Here is a 25,408-nt window from a genome sequence, read left to right as displayed (position 1 = left end):
TTGATGATGTTGGTGTTAAGTTGATGATGTTGGTGTTAAGTTCATGATGTTGGTGTTAAGTTCATGATGTTGGTGTTAAGTTCATGATGTTGGTGTTAAGTTCATGATGTTGGTGTTAAGTTCATGATGTTGGTGTTAAGTTCATGATGTTGGTGTTAAGTTCATGATATTGGTGTTAAGTTCATGATGTTGGTGTTAAGTTCATGATGTTGGTGTTAAGTTCATGATGTTGGTGTTAAGTTCATGATGTTGGTGTTAAGTTCATGATGTTGGTGTTAAGTTCATGATGTTGGTGTTAAGTTCATGATGTTGGTGTTAAGTTCATGATGTTGGTGTTAAGTTCATGATGTTGGTGTTAAGTTCATGATGTTGGTGTTAAGTTCATGATGTTGGTGTTAAGTTCATGATGTTGGTGTTAAGTTCATGATATTGGTGTTAAGTTCATGATGTTGGTGTTAAGTTGATGATGTTGGTGTTAAGTTGATGATGTTGGTGTTAAGTTGATGATGTTGGTGTTAAGTTGATGATGTTGGTGTTAAGTTGATGAGGTTGGTGTTAAGTTGATGATGTTGGTGTTAAGTTCATGATGTTGGTGTTAAGTTCATGATGTTGGTGTTAAGTTCATGATGTTGGTGTTAAGTTGATGATGTTGGTGTTAAGTTGATGATGTTGGTGTTAAGTTCATGATGTTGGTGTTAAGTTCATGATGTTGGTGTTAAGTTCATGATGTTGGTGTTAAGTTCATGATGTTGGTGTTAAGTTCATGATGTTGGTGTTAAGTTCATGATGTTGGTGTTAAGTTCATGATATTGGTGTTAAGTTCATGATGTTGGTGTTAAGTTCATGATGTTGGTGTTAAGTTCATGATGTTGGTGTTAAGTTCATGATGTTGGTGTTAAGTTCATGATGTTGGTGTTAAGTTCATGATGTTGGTGTTAAGTTCATGATGTTGGTGTTAAGTTCATGATGTTGGTGTTAAGTTCATGATGTTGAAGCAGTTCTCCAGTGGTTAAGAAATAATAAGAGTAAGTTGGTCTATGTACAGAACAGAGTAGCAGAAATAAAAGAGATGCAGAGAGATTATCTGTTTCTCCACGTCTCTACCCAAGAGAATCCAGCTGACATGTTGTCACGTGGTGTCCCACTCAAGAAATTTGTGTATAATAAATTATGGCTCCACTGACCGATCTGGCTCTCTGATGAAAATAACTGGCCTCAGCAAAAAGCTCACATTATGCCAGAAGAAACAGTCTGCTTGAACACAGCAGAAATAAGTTGTGTAAATACTGCAGACACAACAGAAATAGCCATTGATGGATCTAAATACTTATCTTTGGGTAAACTCTTAAGAGTTACAGCTCTTGTCTTTAAATTCATTAAAGGAATAAAACCTGATTATGAATGTCTTGAACCCATTAAATACTGGGTGAAACTAATACAGAAAGATGTTTTCTCTACAGAATATAAATTTCTGGAAACACAAGATAAATCCCCAAAGAAACCTGTTATGATTAATTCTTTAGGACTTTATCTCGACTCAGAAAAGATTATAAGATGTCGAGGAAGAATTCATAATTCTTCACTACCTAAAGAAGCCATACATCCAATATTGATCCCCAAGAATCATTGGCTAACAAAACTGATTGAGCAAAACGCCCACAGTAACGTGTTACATGGTGGGGTAGCTGACACACTTTGTCATATACGACAATCCTAGTGGATACCTCAAGGTCGACAAAGTGTGAAAAAACAAATAAAGGACTGTATTACTTGTCGTCACTACGATATGCGAGTATGTCAGTATCCAGGTCCACCTCCATGTCCCTCTGAAAGAGTTTGTCATGTCACTCCATTTGAGGTGACAGGTGTAGATTACACTAGACCAATAATTTTAACCAAAACAGAAGGGGCAAGCATCTTGTTTACTGCTACAGTAAGTAATTGATCCCAGATGCAATATGAGTATGTGACGTGGTCAAGCGGCCGCCTCTCCTTGCGAGTCCGATGTAAATTGTTTAGCTTAATAAGAGACAGTCCATCTCTTACCCTGTCAGGACAATTAAAGAAAATCCTGCTCCCACTTTATTACCATGGTAAAGATAGTGTACATTGTTGTCTTTGCTTAAGACAGCAAGAATCAAGCATTCTGCTTTGGTTCCTAATGGAAGTTTGGCAAGGAAGCAAAATGTACTAGGTCATCTTTTCCTTTATGTGCTGGGGGCATTGTGGCAGCGTAGGAGGCTGTGATGTCAGATTGCTTTTAACCCTACTGAGGGGCACATTGACGCCGGGATAACAAACAAAGAACACTGTTCCATGCGAGTTTTGTGTTTAAGTGTCTCAAAGAACACATTAAAACACTTACAGAGAAATGTGATCAGCTGCTTTAGTGACATTATTGTGAACAAATCTTGATGAACAGTGTAACAACGAGTCTTGCGACCCAACAGAGTGTAGTGTGACATTCTTCAAAGACACTATTCTTCAATAAAGATATCAGATAACCAGGTAAAACTATGGGTACGATACACAAACCCAGGTAAGTCTATTTAGCGTGTGATGATTCCATTAACTGTGCAGTTGAGAAGTACGTACGCTTAACAGATTGCCATATACCCCGGTGATACAAGGGCCATCGAGCCGACACACATGAGTATAGGATTCAAGGGATCCAGTCAGTATTCAATAATGAAAAATACTGACATAACATCCCCTAGGGGTAATATGTCTCGTGTAATATTTCCTTTCCAGTCCATTGAGAAGTGCATACGACAGCTTCTCAAGACATTGCTTGCATGGCTGTGTAGGCGAATAGTTGTCTGTCAAGCTAAGTCGCTCATTCAGTCCACTATTTAATCTTTGGATTAGCTTGTAGCATTATCCTCAACACATGATGTTGGTGTTATGTTGGTGTGATGTTCATGATGTTGCTGTGATTTTCTTGATGGTGATGTGATGTTCCTAATGATAATATCATGTTCATTATGATAGTGTGATGTTCATGATGTTTGTGTGATGTTCATGACATTGATGTCATGTTCTCAATGTTAATGTGATGTTCATTATGTTAGTGTGAAGCTCATGATGTTTATGAAGCTCATGATGTTAGTGTGATGTTCATTATGTTAGTGTGAAGCTCATGATGTTGGTGAGATGCTCATTATGTTGGTGTGATGTTTAGGGAATAAGTGTGATATTTATTGTGTTATGATAATAAAAATGGTGGTGGCAATAGTATGGTGTATCACTACAGTAGTAATGATGTTCATGGTGTTGTTGTGATGATAAAGATGGTGGTGATTGTGACAGTATGGTGTATCACTACAGTAGTGATGTTCATGGTGTTGTGATGATAAAGATGGTGGTGATAGTGACAGTATGATGTATCACTACAGTAGTGATGTTCATGGTGTTGTGATGATAAAGATGGTGGTGATGGTGACAGTATGGTGTATCACTACAGTAGTGATGTTCATGGTGTTGTGATGATAAAGATGGTGGTGATAGTGACAGTATGATGTATCACTACAGTAGTGATGTTCATGGTGTTGTGATGATAAAGATGGTGGTGATGGTGACAGTATGGTGTATCACTACAGTAGTGATGTTCATGGTGTTGTGATGATAAAGATGGTGGTGATAGTGACAGTATGATGTATCACTACAGTAGTGATGTTCATGGTGTTGTGATGATAAAGATGGTGGTGATGGTGACAGTATGGTGTATCACTACAGTAGTGATGTTCATGGTGTTGTGATGATAAAGATGGTGGTGATAGTGACAGTATGGTGTATCACTACAGTAGTGATGTTCATGGTGTTGTGATGATAAAGATGGTGGTGATAGTGACAGTATGGTGTATCACTACAGTAGTGATGTTCATGGTGTTGTGATGATAAAGATGGTGGTGATAGTGACAGTATGGTGTATCACTACAGTAGTGATGTTCATGGTGTTGTGATGATAAAGATGGTGGTGATAGTGACAGTATGGTGTATCACTACAGTAGTGATGTTCATGGTGTTGTGATGATAAAGATGGTGGTGATGGTGACAGTATGATGTATCACTACAGTAGTGATGTTCATGGTGTTGGAGTGAGGGTGACAGTATTGTGTATTACTACAGAGGTGAGAGTGTCAGCAGCAGCAGTGTCAGCAGCAGCGTTGACGTCACTTCCCAGCACTCTGTGGATGGTGGACATAGAGCTGACCGATGTTATTGACGCTAAAATAAGTCATGCCTGTGACGTGATCCAGGAGCTACAACCACCAGAAGGGTGAGTCCAGCATTGTTGTTCTTGTGAACCTAACAATGTTAGTGTACCTTGTGTTGAGTGTTGTGACACTTTTGTGAGTGACACTTTTGTGAGTGACACTTTTGTGAGTGACACTTGTGAGTGACACTGTTGTGAGCAACACTGTTGTGAGTGATATAGGTGTGAGTGACACTGTTGTGACACTGTTGTGAGGGACAATGTTGTGACAATGATGGAATGTGGCAATGTTGTGAATGACATAGGTGTGAGTGTTACTGTTGTGAGTGGCACTTTTGTGGGTGACACTGTTGTGAGTGACACTGTTGAGAGCGACACTGTTGAAAATGACACTGCTGAGAGTGACACTGTTGAGAATGACACTGTTGTGAGTGACACTATTGAGAGCGACACTGTTGAGAGTGACACTGTTGAGAGTGACCCTGTTGAGAGTGACACTGCTGTGAGTGACACTGCTCTGTGATAAACGACTGTGAGTGACACTGGTGTGACATTACTGTGAGTAACACTGTTGTGAGTTACACTGGTGTGAGTGACACTGTTTTGAGTGACATTGGAGTGAGTGACACTGTTGTGAGTTACACTGGTGTGAGTGACATTGTTGTGAGTGACACTGTTGTGAGTGACACAGTTCAGAATGACATTGAGAGTGACACTGTTGTGAGTGACAAAGCTGAGTGACACTTGCGTGAGTGACAATGTTGTGAATAACACAGGTGTGAGTGACACTGTTGTGAGTGACACTGCTTTGGGAGAAACGGGAGTGAGAGACACTATTGTAAGTAACACTGATCTCAGTTACACTGCTGTGAGTGACATTGTTGTGAGTAACATAGTCATGAGTGACACAGTTGTGAGTGACACTGCTGAGTAACACTGGTGTGACTGACACTGCTGTGAGCGACACTGTTGTGAGCTACGCTGTAGTGAGTGACACTGTTGAGTGATACTGATGTGAGTGACAATGCTGTGAGTGGCACTGTTCAGAGTGATACTATTGTAAGAAACACTGTTGTGAGTGACACTCTTGTGAGTGACACTCTTGTGATTGACATTGTTGTGAGTGACACTGGAGTGAGTGACTTGTGAGTAGCACTGTTGTGACACTGGCGTTAGTGATACTGTTGTGACACAGATTTGAGTTACACTGCTGTGAGTGACAATATTATCAGTGACACTGTTGTGAGTGACTGCTGTGAGTGATACTGGTGAGAGTGACACTGGTGTGAGTGACAGTGCTTTAATGACACCTCTATGATTGACACTGTTGTGAGTAACATTGATGGTAGTTACACTGGTGTGAGTGACACTGTTTTGAGTTACACTGTTGTGAGTTACACTGGTGTGAGTAACATTTGTGTGAGTGACCCTGCAGTGAGTGACACTGGTTGTAGTTATACTTGTGTGAGTTACACTGATGTGAGTGAATTTGTTTTGAGTGACACTGTTTTGATACTGCTGTGAGTGACACTGCTGTGAATGCCACTGTTGTGAGTGACAGTGCTGTTAATTACACTGTTGTGAGTGACATTTTTGTGTGACACTGAAGAGAGTGACACTGGTGAGTGACACTGGTGTGAGTAACACTGGTGTAAGTGGCACTATTGTGACACTGCTGAGTGACTCTGTTGTGACACTGCTCTGAGTGAGTCTGTGAATGACACTTTTGAGTGACACTGGTGTGAGTAACACTGCAGTGAGTGACAGTGTTTAAAGTGTCTCGGGTGTGAGTTTCACTGTTGTGGTTGACACTGTTGAGTGACACTGGTGTGAGTGACTGCTGTGAGTGACACTGCTGTGAGTGACACTGCTGTTAGTTACACTGTTATGACACTGCTGTGAGTGGCACTGTTGTGACACTGCTTTAAATGACACTGTTGAGTGACAGTTGTATGAGTAACTCTGCTGTAAGTGACACTGCTGAGAGTTACAGTGTTGTAAGTGACACTGCTGTGAGTTACACTGTTGTGAGTTACTCCTGTGTGAGTGCAACTGATGTGAGTGACACTGGTGTAAGTGACACTTTTGTGAGTGACACTGTTTTGACACTGCTGTGAGTGACACTGCTGTGAATGACACTGCTGTGACTGACACTGTTTTGACACTGCTGTGAGTGACACTGCTGTGAATGACACTATTGTGAGTGACATTTTTGTGAGTGACACTGCAAAGAATGACACTGATGAGTGACATTGGTGTGAGTAACACTGATGTAACTGACACTACTGTAACACTGATGTGAGTGACACTGTTGTTACACTGCTCTGAGTGAGTCTGTGAGTGACACTTTTGAGTGACACTGGTGAGAATAACACTGCAGTGAGTGACAGTGCTTAAAGTGACTCGGGTGAACGTATCACTGTTGTGCGTGACACTGTTGAGTGACACTGGTGTGAGTGACAATGCTGTGAGTGACACTGCTGTTAGTTGCACTGTTGTGACACTATTGTGAGTGACACTGGTGTGAGTTACATTGTTGAGAGTGACACTGGTGTGAGTGACACTGGTGTGAGTGGCATTGTTGATCGTGACACTGGTGTGAGTGACACTGTTGTGACACTGTTGATTGACAATCGTTTGAGTGACTCTGCTGTTAATGACACTGTTGTGAGCTAAACTGTTGTGAGTGATACTTGGCTGAGTGACACTGTTGTGAGTAACACTGGTATGAGTGACACTGTTGTGAGTCAGACTGGTGTGAGTGACACTGCTGTGAGTTATACTGGTGTGAGTGATACTTTTGTGAGTGACATTGTTGTGAGTGATACTTTTGTGAGTGACATCGTTGTGAGTTAGACTGGTGTGAGTGACACTATTGTGAGTGACACTGTTGTGAGTTAGACTGGTGTGAATGACACTGTTGTGAGTCAGACCGGAGTGAGTGACATTGTTGTGAGTTAGACTGGTGTGAGTGACACTGTTATGAGTTAAACTGATGTGAGTGACACTATTTTGAGTTAGACTGGTGTAAGTGACACTGTTGTGAGTTAGACTGGTATGAGTGACACTGTTGTGACTTAGACTGGTGTGAGCGACACTGTTGTGAGTTAGACTGGTATGAGTGACACTGTTGTGAGTTAGACTGGTGTAAGTGACACTGTTTTGAGTTAGACTTGTGCGAGTGACACTGTTGTGAATTAGACTGGTGTGAGTGACACTGTTGTGAGTTAGACTGGTGTAAGTGACACTGTTTTGAGTTAGAATGGTGTGAGTGACACTGTAGTGAGTTAGACTGGTATGAGTGACACTGTTTGAGTTAGACTGGTGTGAGTGACACTGGTGTGAGTTAGACTGGTGTGAATGACACTTATAATTTAGACTTGTGTGAATGACACTGTTATAAGTTAGACTGGTGTGAGTGGCACTGTTGTGAGCTAGACTGGTGTGAATGACACTGTTATAAGTTAGACTGATGTGAGTGGCACTGTTGTGAGCTAGACTGGTGTGAATGACACTGTTGTAAGTTAGACTGGTGTGAGTGACACTGTTGTGAGCTAGACTGGTGTGAATGACACTGTTATAAGTTAGACTGGTGTGAGTGACACTGTTGTGAGTTAGACTGGTGTGAATGACACTGTTGTAAGTTAGACTGGTGTGAGTGACACTGGATTGAGTTCCACCAGTGTGAATTATATTGAAGTAAGTGTTACAAAAAATGCGATATCTAATAACCATAGAGATCTCCAGTGAATACTAGAAAGGACTGCCCTTCTAGCATCCAGCCTGTTACTGGGTTTTTGTAACAAGTAGTCAGTATCCTGGTCCAATTATCTATTAGAATTTAGTAAGATTCAATAGTATATCAGGGTTACAACTGGTAGGCTACTAACTAAAGAAATTAAAATTTAATAAGTTTATTAATAACAATAAAGTCGTCTAGGGGTATAATATCAAAGTAAATTAAAGTAATCAATTGAATATAATATAGGATACAAGTTCCTGCACTTCTCTCGTGCACAGTAGTATTGTGCTGAAGGCACATATCACATCTTTATGGCTTTTAAGTACCGTCTGGTACATTGATAACATTTAATAACATAATACATATATATATACAAGTAAGTTTGTGTGTATGTGTGTAAGTGCTCTAAGTAGTTCGCTATGTCTCAAGACTCGACTAGACTTAACCAGTGACTGACTAAAAGTCCTCACATAAACTAACTTCTTGACCAACCTGGCAATCAGAACAGCTTGCTTGAACAATAAAAGGACTGATAAGCCGAACAGCAATATAACAAGCAACATTGACAGAATCAGGAACAAGGAGATAATATAACTACACTAAGTAGGGACCATCTGCATATCCTCCACAAAAGTCACAAAACTCCCATACTACTGAATCTAAGTTTAGCATTAGATAATCCCCGACTGTGACAGTACACAGATACCAGTACAAATTAGATCAGAAGCTAAAGCTCAGGACCTGAGTTTCTCAGAGTGTCTATGAGACACACAACCTCAGTACAATGTCGAAAATCACCAAGTCTAGACTATGCTCTGTGAATAGTGTTGTAAAGAACCAACAACAAGAAAGTGAACATTAAAATGGTATAAAATACCGACAGGTTGTTAGGTAAGACACATATGCAACAGTTAGGTATCTTTATTTTGAAACGTTTCGCCTACTGTGTAGGCGAAGTATCTTCTGCTATCAACTTTTCTGTACTCGACTGAAGAAGCCTACTGTGTAGGCGAAACGTTTCGAAATAAAGATACCTAACTGTTGCATATGTGTCTTACCTAACAACAAGAAAGTGACAGAAACGATCTTCCAACAAGGACCAGCAAGGGAGAGCTGGAGAGAGACGTCTTGTTGGAAGCAACGTCAAACAGACAAGAGTCAGCTAGCGAAGGCAAGGCAATCTCTCACCCAGGTGAGGTGTGAACACCCCACCCTGATCATGTGACTCTCCATGGACTGCTGCTGCCCAGCAACATAGAGAAGCCGACAGCGAAATAAGTGGAGCGGTAGTAAGACAAGGTCGTCAGCTACTCTACACTCACGAACTAAGAGCACTGAATAATATATAAATGTTACATCCTACCTAATAATATAACTAAGTCAAATAATAATATAAAGCAATATATGTACGGTTTAGCTAATATCGCAAATATAAGCAATATAAAATTATATGAACAGGTAATATACATTATATATATTGTGACCCATTCAGGGGTCGCAATAGTGAGTGATACTTGTGTGAATGACACTTGTGTTAATGGTTGGATCCAGGAGCTACACCCACCAGGAGAGTGAGTCCTTCACTGTCGTTATGTTATTTTCACTGGTGATGGTGAGATCACTGATTGATGGTAAGCGTTAAAGCAGTGATGATGGTAATGGTAATGGTTAGAGTACTTATGATGGTGCTGGTGGTGGTAGCTAAAACATTGATGTTTTTCTAGGTAGTAAGAGCAGGAATGATGGTGGTAGTGGTAGTGAGAACAGTGATGTTTATTATAATGGATGTATTGATGGTGGTTACAACAGTGGTAGTGGATAGAACAGTAACTCTAGTTGTGGTGGTTAAAACAGTAATGGTGGTAGTGGTGGTCAGAACAGTAACTCTAGTTGTGGTGGTTAGAACAGTGATGGTGGTTGTGGTTGTTAGAACAGTGAAGGTTGTAGTGGTGGTCAGAAAAGTAATAGTGTTTGTGGCGGTCAAAACATTGATGGTGGTAGTGGTGGTCAGAACAGTAATGGTGGTTGTGGTGGTCAGAACAGTAATGGTGGTTGTCGTGGTCAAAACAGAGATGGTGGTAGTTGTGGTCAGAACAGTAATGGTGATTGTGGTGGTCAGAACAGGGAACGTGGTAGTGGTGGTCAGAACAGTAATAGTGTTTGTGGTGGTCAAAACAGTGATGGTGGTAGTGGTGGTCAGAATAGTAATGGTGGTTGTGGTGGTCAGAACAGTAATGGTGGTTGTGGTGGTCAAAACAGTGAAGGTGGTAGTTGTGGTCAGAACAGTGATGGTGGTAGTGGTGGTCAGAACAGTAAAGGTGGTTGTGGTGGTCAGAACAGTAATGGTGGTTGTCGTGGTCAAAACAGTGATGGTGATAGTTGTGGTCAGAACAGTGATGGTGGTAGTGGTCAGAACAGTAATGGTGGTTGTCGTGGTCAAAACAGAGATGGTGGTAGTTGTGGTCAGAACAGTAATGGTGGTTGTGGTGGTCAGAAAAGGGAACGTGGTAGTGGTGGTCAGAACAGTAATAGTGTTTGTGGTGGTCAAAACAGTGATGGTGGTAGTGGTGGTCAGAATAATAATGGTGGTTGTGGTGGTCAGAACAGTAATGGTGGTTGTGGTGGTCAAAACAGTGAAGGTGGTAGTTGTGGTCAGAACAGTGATGGTGGTAGTGGTCAGAACAGTAATGGTGGTAGTGGTGGTCAGAACAGTGAAGGTGGTAATGGTGGCCAGAACATCTATGGTAGTTGTGTTGGTCAGCACAGTAATGGTGGTTGTGGTGGTTAAAACAGTGATTGTGGTAGTGGTGGTCAGAACAGTAATGGTGGTTGTGGTGGTCAAAACAGTGATTGTGGTAGTGGTGGTCAGAACAGTAATGGTGGTTGTGCTGGTCAGAACAGTGAAGGTGGTAGTGGTGCTCAGAACATTAATAGTGTTTATGGTGGTCAAAACAGTGATGGTGATAGTGGTGGTCAGAACAGTAATGGTGGTTGTGGTAATCAAAACAGTGATGGTGGTAGTGATGGTATGAACAGTAATAGTGTTTGTGGTGGCCAGAACAGTGAAGGTGGTAGTGGTGGTCAGAAGAGTAATGGTGGTTGTGGTGGTCAAAACAGTGATGGTGGTAGTGGTGGTCAGAACAGTAATGGTGGTTGTGGTGGTCAGAACAGTGAAGGTGGTAGTGGTGGTCAGAAAAGTAATGGTGGCTGTGGTGGCCAGAAAAGTAATGGTGGCTGTGGTGGCCAGAACAGTGATGGTGACAGTGGTGGTCAGAACTTTAATGGTGGTTGTGGTGGTCAGAACAGTGATGTGGTAGTGGTGGTCTGAACAGTAATAGTGGCTGTGGTGGTCAGAACTGTGATGATGATTGTTGTGGTCAGAACACTGATGATGGTTGTGGTAGTCAGGACATTGTTGGTTGTTGTGGTGGTCAGAGAAGTGATGATAATTGTGGTGGTTAGAACAGTGATGGTGGTTGTGGCGGTTAGAGCAGTGATGGTGGATGTGGATGTTAGAACAGTGATGGTGGTTGTGGAGGTTAGAACAGTGATGGTGGTTGTGGAGGTTAGAACAGTGATGGTGGTTGTGGAGGTTAGAACAGTGATGGTGGTTGTGGAGGTTAGAACAGTGATGGTGGTTGTGGAGGTTAGAACAGTGATGGTGGTTGTGGAGGTTAGAACAGTGATGGTGGTTGTGGAGGTTAGAACAGTGATGGTGGTTGTGGAGGTTAGAACAGTGATGGTGGTTGTGGAGGTTAGAACAGTGATGGTGGTTGTGGAGGTTAGAACAGTGAACACAGAGTTCCATGAGTCTGGCCCTGGGGCAGAGTGCATGGGCATGTCATTTATCGTCTGTTCGAAGTCATTTGGCGTCAGGATAACATCGGATAGGCTTGGGTTAATCAAATTTTGTGGCTCTCTCATAAAAAATTCATTTTGATCTTCGACTCTCAGTCTGGTTAGCGGCTTGCTAAAAACTGAGTCATATTGGGACTTGAGTAGCTCACTCATTTCCTTGCTGTCATCTGTGTAGGACCCATCTTGTTTAAGTAGGGGCCCAATACTGGGCGTTGTTCTCGATTTTGATTTGGCATAGGAGAAGAAATACTTTGGGTTTCTTTCGATTTCATTTATAGCTTTTAGTTCTTCCCGCGATTCCTGACTCCTAAAGGATTCTTTTAGCTTAAGTTCGATGCTTGCTATTTCTCTGACCAGTGTCTCCCTGCGCATTTCAGATATATTGACCTCTTTTAGCCGCTCTGTTATTCTTTTCCGTCGCCTGTAAAGGGAGCGCCTGTCTCTTTCTATTTTACATCTACTCCTCCTTTTTCTTAGAGGAATAAGCCTTGTGCATACATCGAGTGCCACCGAGTTAATCTGTTCTAGGCATAAGTTTGGGTCTGTGTTGCTTAGTATATCTTCCCAGCTTATATCGGTTAGGACTTGGTTTACTTGGTCCCACTTTATGTTTTTGTTATTGAAGTTGAATTTGGTGAATGCTCCCTCGTGACTAGTCTCATTATGTCGGTCTGGGGCTCCTCGCATACATGTCTGAACCTCAATTATGTTGTGATCTGAATATATTGTTTTTGATATGGTGACATTTCTTATCAGATCATCATTGTTAGTGAATATGAGGTCTAGTGTATTCTCCAGTCTAGTAGGCTCTATTATTTGCTGGTTTAAATTGAATTTTGTGCAGAGATTTAAAAGCTCGTGTGAGTGTGAGTTTTCATCAGAGCTGCCTCCTGGTGTTATTACTGCAACAATATTATTTGCTATATTCCTCCATTTTAGGTGCCTTAAGTTGAAATCCCCCAGGAGCAAGATGTTGGGTGCAGGAGCTGGAAGATTTTCCAGACAGTGGTCAATTTTTAACAGCTGTTCCTGGAATTGCTGGGATGTTGCATCCGGAGGCTTGTAGACTACCACAATGACTAGGTTTTGGTTCTCGACCTTTACTGCTAAAACTTCCACTACGTCATTTGAGGCATTAAGCAGTTCTGTGCAAACAAGTGACTCTGCAATGTACAGGCCAACCCCCCCCTTTTGCCTGTTCACTCTGTCACATCTGTATAGGTTGTAACCTGGGATCCATATTTCATTGTCCAAGTGATCCTTTATGTGGGTCTCAGTGAAAGCCGCGAACATTGCCTTTGCCTCTGCAAGCAGTCCACGGATGAAAGGTATTTTGTTGTTTGTTGCTGGCTTTAGACCCTGTATATTTGCAAAGAAGAATGTTATCGGACTGGTGGTATTGTTGGTACTGGGGGGGATTTTTTTTTTCCGGCATTAGTATCTGTATCTGTTGGTTTGGAGTGGAGGCCATCGACTGTGGTTCCACTCCAGGAATGACTGGATTTGGTGTACGATTTCTGCCATTTCCTGCCAGTTTTTTTTCCTTCCTGGCACTAAAAAACCTCTCCCTCTTGAGTGGCTGTGGCTACCCAGGTTTTCCCATGGCCTGGATGTTTTGTATCTTTTTGTCCCCTTTAGATGGTATGCCTGGCAATTTAAGTTATAGCACAGTCTTTCCTGTACTGAAGAGGTACACATTTCAGGGTGAAAAAGCTTACAGGAAGGGAGTTTGCATTTTCCTGTTGTCATATGGGCATGGCATTTTCTAGGGTGGTCATAGTTGCACGTCCCATCTGTTTTTCCAGATTTCCCATGCCAGCAGATACCAAGTGCATAGTATGTGCACAGGCTTGGTTTCCGCTTGCCTTGGGTTTCTGTGACTGTATTCCCTGTTGGTGCATGTTTCCCTGTCTTACTTCTATCCTCCCTAGCACCAACAATGGAGCTCCCACCAGTTGTTTTTGGTAATTTATCCTCACTATTGCTATTGGAGTCCTCTTGTTTGCTATTTCCTGCGGAATGATGTAATCTAAAGCTCTTATGACTTCCTCTTCTAAACCACCCATGTCAAGACTTAAAGCATGCAGAACCACCACCCCCCTCCCTCCCACCCTCTGTACCAACCTACCTAACCAACCTCTGACATCTAACCCTTCACAAAAATAAACTACATGGAACGCCATGTCATCCCCTCCACAAAAACTACACCCCCTCCCTTTACTACCCTCCTGGTTCTTAGTATGGCCCCTGATGGTTATATACCATGCAAAAAACGAAACATAACGTCACGCATCCTAGGCAATAATTTCAGCTTGCTAAATCTATACCAAATGTTTCTCCACGAGTACATGGGGAACAAACCCTTAGCAGGGGCAACACACTTACCCACCAGTAACCTACACAAAACTCGTATTCGAATGTTTCTCCGTTCCCTAACCAACAACAAGGCCCGTGGAACAACTTCACATTTCCTCAATTCAACGCTTCCATACCACTTCTTCAACCTCATATATACCTGTTCTATATTTCCCGCCATCACGCTCACACGCAATACCTCCCATTTAAGAAACACACATTTAGCCCTCCGTCTTAGATCCATCAATCCCAACCCACCCTGACACACCGGTAACATAACAACCTCTCTTCTTAACCAATCACAACTTGATCCCCACAAAAATTTAAACACTCTTCACAAAATTCCCGCAATCGCCGTCCCTGTAATCGGGAACACAGCCGCATCATGCCAAACCTTACTATACAATAAAACATTTATGACAATCACACGTTGGGCCAAAGTGAGATGCTGGGGCCTCAAAACACCCAGACGTCCCACGATCCTTTCTAACAACCTATCCAAGTTTTCCTCACACGCCACATCCATGTCATCCTTGTATATAATACCACAAATCTTTAGCGACACCGCACACTTTTTAACAACAGTACAACTCACCTTACCCTCCCCTTTCCAGGAGCCCAACCCCATGAGTATTGACTTCTCACTGTTTACCTTCATACCCGTGGTATGTTCAAACATTCACACAACATCGTCCAATAGTTTCATAGACATCCTTTCACGAACCAGAACAGTCGTATCATCTATGTAACCTATTAATCCCGGCCAAAGCGTCCTTCCATCAACCCCACCCTCACCCCGGGTACTGACGGTACGTTCAACCATTCTATAAAAGGGGTCCTGAAAACACCAAAATAAGATCTGTGACATGGGACACCCCTGCCTGAGACCTCTACCCATCGCAAATCCCCTCCTCATACACCCATTTATTTGTACCCTCATTTGTGCTCCCCTATACAGCGTATTTACCCAATCAACTATTTCTTCCCCATAACCTTGTCTCCTAAGTATACCCAGCAGTGCACGCCTTTCCACTCTATCATAGGCTGCCTAACAGTCTAAAGCCAGTAAAGCCGCCCCCTCCCCCCCTTTTGGACTCCACAAAACTCAGAATCCCATGTCTTTCAATCATCGACCTTCCAGGCAGCCCAAACTGCGATTTCGATACGACCTTCCCAACTACACATTTAACCCTATTACCTAAAATTTTTGCAAAAACCTTATAGTCCGCACATAACGATATTGCCCAAAACTCCCGAAGGGTGGGCTGCCCCTTACCTTTTGGGACCAGCACCACAACCACTGTAGTCTGCTTATCTCCTAACTTACCCTTCTCCTTCATACAATTAAATAACCTAATCATGAAATTTCCTATCAACGCCCAATGCTGTAAATAAAATTCCACCGCTAGACCATCAATACCCGGGGCTTTTCCTTTCCTCATGCCCTGTAAAGCAATCCCTATTTCTTCTGCAGTAATAACCCCACCCAAAGCCGTCATATCACTATTACCTAAATTGCACGTTGAATATGTACACACCCTGTCTAACTCCACATCATCCACACCCCCACTTGTCCAGTACTTTTCATACCAAATATCCGCATCTGCACTCATACCCTTTGTATTTTGTATCTCCTGCCCTGCTCTATAGATCCCCATCGCTTCATTTACCTCTAATCTCGGGATAACCGTCAGCGCCTGCCTGTGCTTTTGATGTCACAACAGACACGCTGACAGTTTGTCCCCCCACAAAACTTCTTCTAGACCTGGTTGCACCCTTACCGCTTGAAACCGATCATTTTGCAGCCTTTGCAATCTCTCTTTTATGTCTACTATTTCGTCCATGGGATAAAAACCACCAACCATCCCCTGCCCATAACCTCTTAATCGATCTTCTAAATAATTCGCAAGCCCATATTTTAAATTATTTATACGTTTACCCTCCCTCACATAGTACTTTCTTATCCTTTCTTTAGCCACAGAATCCCACCATGTTACAATGTCATCCACCTCCTGAGCTTCCTTGTAAAGTTCTTTCCATAAAATAGAAAAACCCTCCAAACCTTCTTCATCACTCATCACACTTATGTTCAATTTCCAATAAGTCCTATATATTTCTGCCAGCTCCTCCCACCCTACTTCCACCACTACAGCCCTATGATCTGACATAGCCACCTCAACGGTATTAAAAGATTTCAAGACAACCCCTTGAGAAAGATAAGCTCTATCTAACCTTGCTGTGTATCCCCTCCTAACAAAAGTATGTTCTGTTTTCCACACCCCACTTAAATGCGTCACATAACCTAACATCCCTCATCAAATCCCTGAGAGTTACAGACATATGCCCTGCCCCTTTTGGTTCTACATCAGCCGCCCTAATAACGCAGTTCCAGTCACCCCCACTATTGCTACTTTCGGAAGTGCACGCAAAAAATAGACAAGATCCTCGCACACAAAATCCTTCCCTACCTGCATGCAATTCTCTGCAGGCACATACACACTTACAGAAGATACACGCTTACCCATCCATGACCCATCCACATGCAACACTTTTCCCCCTCCCCCCTCACTTCTCTGCAAAACAAACGGGCTCGTCTCCTTTATTAAAATACCCACACCACCTTTTAAACGGGTAGTTGGCAGTGTCAATACTTGATAACCTGCAACCTCTAACACCTTACCCTCCTTGAAATTATGTTCCTGGAGGAACACAACATCCACTCTATATTTATTAAGAAACATGCACAACCATTCTCTCATTATTCTACTACATAAGCCATTAACATTGACAGTCATACACCGAAGGCCTTTTATATTTTCCACCCCTTCCTCTTCTCCTCACTCTTTTCACTACTAGAATTAGTATTTCTGTATGTTATCTTCACAATACCTTCTTTCCCCCCTCCCTTCTTCCTATGTTTCTAATCATGACCTCCCCCATCGCCACCTCTTCCCTCTCCTACCATCCCAGTCTGCTTCCCAGGCCTCTGTGCTGGCGTCAGTACATCATCCGAGTCTGACGTAGCTGCCTGTTTCCTAGTTACATGGTCTGGGGAAACCTCATGGTGAACCTCAATATCCACCTTACAATTATTTATTAATCCCACTGTCACATCCGTCACATCATCGTTCCCAAAATTCTCATATCATTGACAAGCTGGAAGCGTTAACTCTCCAGCTACTTCTTGCTCAGATGTAACGTTCTCCTCAGGCGGTGACAAGGTCTTCAAAACTTCCTCCAATTCTTCCTCTATTTCCAACACTTCCTCCCGTGGTACCATCCCTGCAGAAGTCACTGAAGAAGATTCTGGGGCAAGGAACTGAGGGGGGGACTCACCCCCCCAGTCCTAAAAGCTTGCTCCGCCATCTCACTCCACAAACGACCACGCCCTCCCTCAGGTGATTGATCCTCACCTGCAACCCGTAAGACAGGGGCTGCGTCTTCTACCACAGGTTCAGGCACGTGTCTGTTTTTCTCACATGCTGCAGCTATGTGGTCATACTCACCACATAGGCGACACATACGCCTTTGCCCAGGATATAGAACCATAACCTGTGCCCTGAAGTCCTGAAGATAAACGTAAGACGGTATGGGATGTTTCAATGTCATTTTAAGGTTAAAAGTCCCTTCTGGCAAACCTGCGTAGGCGCCGCTACCCACATACCATGCTGGGCAAAATGAACTGTCCCATATTTCTCGAAGACTTTTCTGATATCAGCTTCATCCTCCTCAAAGGGGACGTTACGTAACTTTATCCAGGTATAATGCCTGGATACATCAACCAGTTTCACACGTACAGCAGGTGTAACATCAAGACTCAAGTCCTGGAAACGAGTAACCAACGATTCATAAACCGTTGCAGTGAGCAATTTCACAAAGATTCTACGCGCTCCATTTAAAGCCACTCCATATAATTCTCCATCTTGAATTCCATATGTCTCTCTGATGATCTTAGGTAACAGAACCTGTGCTGAATTAGGTGAAATCTTCCCCCGGAGAAGTTCAATACCAATAATATTAATGTGGCACCTATGACAAACCGCCATGTTGACAGCAGTAATTTTCCTGAGGTGTCAAGCAGAGGCGCGAGAGCACCATCTCACACCACTGCAGCCGGGTAACTGAGGAGCGTCTAGGCAGTAGGTCCACATGGCCCAAGCGATGAGGACAATGATGTGAATCAGAAGATAACCCGAGAGTTTGAGATGTGCTGGACTGATAGTACCCAAGAGTTTAGAGAGGTGTTTTGCGAGAATTCCTGAGAGTTGGTGGGGAGCAATGCCTATTCCCGAAGATATGGGCCTCAATGGGATACCAGGCTTGTGAGTTTGTGGCAGGCCGTACATTCTGGCAGGTCTGGGGTTGCTGGGTATGGTGTGCAGAACAAGTGAAGAAACTTCTTGTGAAGGCTTACTCAGCCCTGTAACAACTTCAGTCAGTATTAATAAGGCTGGCTCCTCCTCAGGAAAATTAATGAATAGAAAAAGAATAAAAACTGACAAACATAAACACTTTATTATTTAGAAAATATAAAATACTTAAATACGAAATATTTATCCTACTTTGAAGAAACATGAAAAATGAAAAATATAAATGATATCTGAATTCAATGCTAATATATACAATTAAACTTGGGTGTCTGGTTGATGCTGACACAGTCTTGTACAAAATATAGCCGTTGTTGATGATGTGTGGGGGGGGGGGTCACAGGTGTTGGTGACAACCCAACGGCCAGTTCTTCACAGAGTCTATAGCCTTGAATAGTCAGTCCATATGACAGGAACGCAGGTTCTTTACCACTGCAAAGATGAGGGGTTATATCCTGCGATGGCGTACATATAATCAGGTAGGAAAAGAGTGACGTCTCGTGACATTAGTCCGTCTCCTTCAATACTTCTTGTTGGTTGGCAGGTGACTCAATCTGTCATTCCAAGCTGGAAAGAGAGACAGGTTACCCACTGCTTAAGAAATCACTCTCCATGATAAGTACAATACCTAAAAGACGTGGTTATTATTAAAACATCTAACAGAGATCAAGGCTGAAAGGACTAAGTTTATTATTGGTCAAAAGTGAAGCTTTCAACCAACAAGTCCACTAGAATAGGAGCAGGCTTGTACTTACAGTTGTGCTGGGAGCTGTGAGTCGAGTGATTACTGTTTGGCCGGAGCCCCACACGTCACCTTTCGGGGTGGGGGGGAGAAGAGGGGGGGGGATAGCGGGAGCTAGACTTACCCTACCTTAACAAGCAGCCGGCAATCAAACTATCATCACCATATACTCGCTCGCTACTCCTATCTGTTGAACTTTTCCCTCACACCTCTGCACACCATACCCAGCAACCCCCGACCTGCCAGAATGTATGGCCTGCCAAAAACTCACAAGCATGGTGTTACGTGCCTCTCCTTCACACTCCATTATATACAAAAATAAAAGGCCTGGCTAAAATAAGTTCTGTAGTAATATATTGCAAACCACTTTATTACTAGCTAGATAAAGCAGGTTCGACTATATATTATTATTGGGTACAGTATAAATCATGAAAGGTACTCTCAAGCAAGGTTGCATTCAATAAGATGTTATTCGTTAGGCATTATTTTTTTTTATTAACACACTGACCGATTCCCACCATGGCAGGGTGGCCCGAGAAAGAAAAACTTTCACCATCATTCACTCCATCACTGTCTTGCCAGAAGGGTGCTTTACACTACAGTTTTTAAACTGCAACATTAACACCCCTCCTTCAGAGTGCAGGCACTGTATTTCCCATCTCCAGGACTCAAGTCCGGCCTGCCGGTTTCCCTGAATCCCTTCATAAATGCTACTTTGCTCACACTCCAACAGCATGTCAAGTATTAAAAACCATTTGTCTACATTCACTCCTATCAAACATGCTCACGCATGCCTGCTGGAAGTCCAAGCCCCTCGCACACAATACCTCCTTTACCCCCTCCCTCCAACCTTTCCTAGGCCGACCCTGCCTTCCTTCCACTACAGACTGATACACTCTTGAAGTCATTCTGTTTTGCTCCATTCTCTCTACATGTCTGAACCACCTCAACAACCCTTCCTCAGCCCTCTGGACAACAGTTTTGGTAATCCCGCACCTCCTCCTAACTTCCAAACTACGAATTCTCTGCATTATATTCACACCACACATTGCCCTCAGACATGACATCTCCACTGCCTCCAGCCTTCTCCTCGCTGCAACATTCATCATCTATGCTTCACACCCATATAAGACCGTTGGTAAAACTATACTCTCATACATTCCCCTCTTTGCCTCCAAGGACAAAGTTCTTTGTCTCCACAGACTCCTAAGTGCACTGCTCACCCTTTTCCCCTCATCAATTCTATGATTCACCTCATCTTTCATAGACCCATTCGCTGACACGTCCACTCCCAAATATCTGAATACATTCACCTCCTCCATACTCTCTCCCTCCAATCTGATATCCAATCTTTCATCACCTAATCTTTTTGTTATCCTCATAACCTTACTCTTTCCTGTATTCACTTTTAATTTTCTTCTTTTGCATACCCTACCAAATTCATCCACCAACCTCTGCAACTTCTCTTCAGAATCTCCCAAGAGCACAGTGTCATCAGCAAAAAGCAACTGTGACAACTCCCACTTTATGTGTGATTCTTTATCTTTTAACTCCACGCCTCTTGCCAAGACCTTATTTCTCTTACAACCCCATCTATAAATATATTAAACAACCACAGTGACATCACACATCGTTGCCTAAGGCCTACTTTTACTGGGAAATAATCTCCCTCTTTCCTACATACTTTAACTTGAGCCTCACTATCCTCGTAAAAACTCTTCACTGCTTTCAGTAACCTACCTCCTACACCATACACCTGCAACATCTGCCACATTGCCCACCTATCCACCCTGTCATACGCCTTTTCCAAATCCATAAATGCCACAAAAACCTCTTTAGCCTTATCTAAGTACTGTTCACTTATATGTTTCACTGTAAACACCTGGTCCACACCCCCCCTACCTTTCCTAAAGCCTCCTTGTTCATCTGCTATCCTATTCTCCGTCTTACTCTTAATTCTTTCAGTAATAACTCTACCATACACTTTACCAGGTACACTCAACAGACTTATCCCCCTATAATTTTTGCACTCTCTTTTGTCCCCTTTGCCTTTATACAAAGGAACTATGCATGCTCTCTGCCAATCCCTAGGTACCTTACCCTCTTCCATACATTTATTAAATAATTGCACCAGCTACTCCAAAACTATATCCCCACCTGCTTTTAACATTTCTATCTTTATCCCATCAATCCCGGCAGCCTTACCCCCTTTCATTTTACCTACTTCCCCCACACTCACAACTGGCTCTTCCTCACTCCTACAAGATGTTATTCCTCCTTGCCCTATACACGAAATCACAGCTTCCCTATCTTCATCAACATTTAACAATTCCTCAAAATATTCCCTCCATCTTCCCAATACCTCTAACTCCCCATTTAATAAATCTCCTCTCCTATTTTAACTAACACATCCATTTGTTCTCTAGGCTTCCTTAACTTGTTAATCTCACTCCAAAACTTTTTCTCATTTTCAACCAAATTTGTTGATAACATCTCACCCACTCTCTCATTTGCTCTCTTTTTACATTGCTTCACCACTCTCTTAACTTCTCTCTTTTTCTCCATATACTCTTCCCTTCTTGCATCACTTCTACTTTGTAAAAACTTCTCATATGCTAACATAAGAACATAAGAAAGGAGGAACACTGCAGCAGGCCCGTTGGCCCATACTAGGCAGGTCCTTACAATTCATCCCACTAACAAACATTTGACCAACCCAATTTTCAATACTGCCCAAGAAATAAGCTCTGATGTGCAAGTCCCACTCAAATCCAACCCCTCCCACTCATGTACTTATCCAACCTAAATTTGAAACTTCCCAAAGTCCTAGCCTCAATAACCCAACTTGGTAGACTGTTCCATTCATCAACTACCCTATGTCAGATTGTTAGGTAAGACACTTATCTTTATTTAAACGTTTCTACACAGTAGGCTTCTCAGTATCTAATTTGAAGACGATGTAATCAGTCCATCAAAGTCTCATTACTGCGGAGTTCAGGAGGTCTGCTTTTGGAGCAGATATCTCTCAAAAGACGTTCTTGTTAATATACCCCTTTGTGTTGCAGTGTCTGACAGAATGAACATTAAAATGGTATAAAATACCGACAGATTGTTAGGTAAGACACATATGCAACAGTTAGGTATCTTTATTTCGAAACGTTTCGCCTACACAGTAGGCTTCTTCAGTCGAGTACAGAAAAGTTGATAGAAGCAGAAGATACTTGAAGACGATGTAATCAGTCCATCACCCTTAAAGTTTTGAGGTGGTCAGTCCCTCAGTCTGGAGAAGAGCATTGTTCCGTTGTCTGAAACAATATGAAGTTGAAGTGACAGGATGGAGCCTTTATATAGTGCCAGGAGGTGAGACGTAGGTTGCTTTGGGAGGGCAGGTCCCTCTCAAACCCAGCCGTTCTCAATAGTAGAGGTCGAAGTTGATGGTCTGTACCAAGATACCCTTGTGTTGCAGTGTCTGACAGAATGAACATTAAAATGGTATAAAATACCGACAGATTGTTAGGTAAGACACATATGCAACAGTTAGGTATCTTTATTTCGAAACGTTTCGCCTACACAGTAGGCTTCTTCAGTCGAGTACAGAAAAGTTGATAGAAGCAGAAGATACTTGAAGACGATGTAATCAGTCCATCACCCTAACAATCTGTCGGTATTTTATACCATTTTAATGTTCATTCTGTCAGACACTGCAACACAAGGGTATCTTGGTACAGACCATCAACTTCGACCTCTACTATTGAGAACGGCTGGGTTTGAGAGGGACCTGCCCTCCCAAAGCAACCTACGTCTCACCTCCTGGCACTATATAAAGGCTCCATCCTGTCACTTCAACTTCATATTGTTTCAGACAACGGAACAATGCTCTTCTCCAGACTGAGGGACTGACCACCTCAAAACTTTAAGGGTGATGGACTGATTACATCGTCTTCAAGTATCTTCTGCTTCTATCAACTTTTCTGTACTCGACTGAAGAAGCCTACTGTGTAGGCGAAACGTTTCGAAATAAAGATACCTAACTGTTGCATATGTGTCTTACCTAACAATCTGTCGGTATTTTATACCATTTTAATGTTCATTCTGTCAGACACTGCAACACAAGGGTATCTTGGTACAGACCATCAACTTCGACCTCTACTATTGAGAACGGCTGGGTTTGAGAGGGACCTGCCCTCCCAAAGCAACCTACGTCTCACCTCCTGGCACTATATAAAGGCTCCATCCTGTCACTTCAACTTCATATTGTTTCAGACAACGGAACAATGCTCTTCTCCAGACTGAGGGACTGACCACCTCAAAACTTTAAGGGTGATGGACTGATTACATCGTCTTCAAGTATCTTCTGCTTCTATCAACTTTTCTGTACTCGACTGAAGAAGCCTACTGTGTAGGCGAAACGTTTCGAAATAAAGATACCTAACTGTTGCATATGTGTCTTACCTAACAATTAATACCTATCTTCCACTTATACACTTCGATCAGGTCTCCCCTCATTCTTCGTCTAACAAGTGAATGTAACTGAAGAGTCTTCAATCTTTCTTCATAAGGAAGATTTCTAATGCTGTGTATTAATTTAGTCATCCTACGCTGAATGTTTTCTAACGAATTTATGTCCATTCTGTAATATGGAGACCAGAATTGAGCTGCATAATCTAGGTGAGGCCTTACTAATGATGTATAAAGCTGCAGTATGACCTCTGGATTTCTGTTGCTTACACTTGATGAAGATTGAGACACTTATGCAGCATATGGGAATCTTTATTCTACAAGATTGATGGACTGAACACATCGACTCCAGGCTGAGGGACTGATTACCTCATACTCCTCCTCTCCTTACGCCTTCCTCTTTGTATTGGACTGATGAAGCCACTGTGTGGCGAAACGTTTCCTGAATAAAGATTCCCATATGCTGCATAAGTGTCTCAATCTTCAACTTGTCGGTTTTTCAAACCATTCATCACAGTTGCTTACACTTCTTGATATAAATCCCAGTAATCTATTTGCCTTATTACGAACGCTTAGGCATTGCTGTCTTGGTTTAATGTTGCTGCTTACCATAACCCCCAATCCTTTTCGCAATCTGTATGGCTAAGTTCTACATTATTTAACTTATAAGTGCTAGGGTTATGGACACTCCCGAGCTTCAGAACCTTGCATTTATCTACATTGAACTGCATCTGCCACTTTTCTGACCAAGAGTAGAATTTGTCTAAATCCTCCTGAAGTTCCCTAACATCTACGTTTGAATCAATTATCCTACCTATCTTCGTGTCATCGGCGAATTTGCTCATATCACTAGTAATTCCTTCATCAAGATCATTGATATATATAAACAACAACGGGCCCAAGACTGATCCCTGTGGAACGCCACTTGTTACTGATCCCCACTCGGATTTAACCCCATTTATGGACACTCTCTGCTTCCTGTCTGTGAGCCATGATTCGATCCACGAGAGCACCCTTCCCCCAATGCCATGAGAACATAAGAACATAAGAAAGGAGGAACACTGCAGCAGGCCTGTTGGCCCATACTAGGCAGGTCCTTTACAATTCATCCCACTAACAAACATTTGACCAACCCAATTTTCAATGCTACCCAAGAAATAAGCTCTGATGTGCAGGTCCCACTCAAATCCAACCCCTCCCACTCATGTACTTATCCAACCTAAATTTGAAACTACCCAAAGTCCTAGCCTCAAAAAACCCAACTAGGTAGACTGTTCCACTCATCAACTACCCTATTTCCAAACCAATACTTTCCTATGTCCTTTCTAAATCTAAACTTATCTAATTTAAATCCATTACTGCGGGTTCTCTCTTGGAGAGATATCCTCAAGACCTTGTTAATATCCCCTTTATTAATACCTATCTTCCACTTATACACTTCGATCAGGTCTCCCCTCATTCTTCGTCTAACAAGTGAATGTAACTTAAGAGTCTTCAATCTTTCTTCATAAGGAAAATTTCTAATGCTATGTATTAATTTAGTCATCCTACGCTGAATGTTTTCTAACGAATTTATGTCCATTCTGTAATATGGAGACCAGAATTGAGCTGCATAATCTAGGTGAGGCCTTACTAATGATGTATAAAGCTGCAGTATGACCTCTGGACTT

General features: G+C 42.4%; 1 protein-coding gene across 1 annotated transcript in view; it reads left to right on the top strand.

Annotated features, from left to right (window-relative positions):
* The window catches only part of LOC128704703 (uncharacterized), a 136,214-nt gene that overhangs the window by 60,667 nt on the left and 50,139 nt on the right, over positions 1 to 25,408 (top strand). Inside the window, exon 3 of the mRNA XM_070095058.1 lies at positions 4,129 to 4,279. Within this exon, the coding sequence (XP_069951159.1) occupies positions 4,129 to 4,279 (151 nt within the window). The remainder of the gene's footprint in view (positions 1 to 4,128; positions 4,280 to 25,408) is intronic.

This window comes from Cherax quadricarinatus, chromosome 48 (genome assembly GCF_038502225.1).
Source record: "Cherax quadricarinatus isolate ZL_2023a chromosome 48, ASM3850222v1, whole genome shotgun sequence".
Taxonomy (NCBI): Eukaryota; Metazoa; Arthropoda; class Malacostraca; order Decapoda; family Parastacidae; genus Cherax; species Cherax quadricarinatus.
Note: the sequence above shows the minus strand (reverse complement) of the source record. Positions and strands in the feature narration are given on the sequence as shown.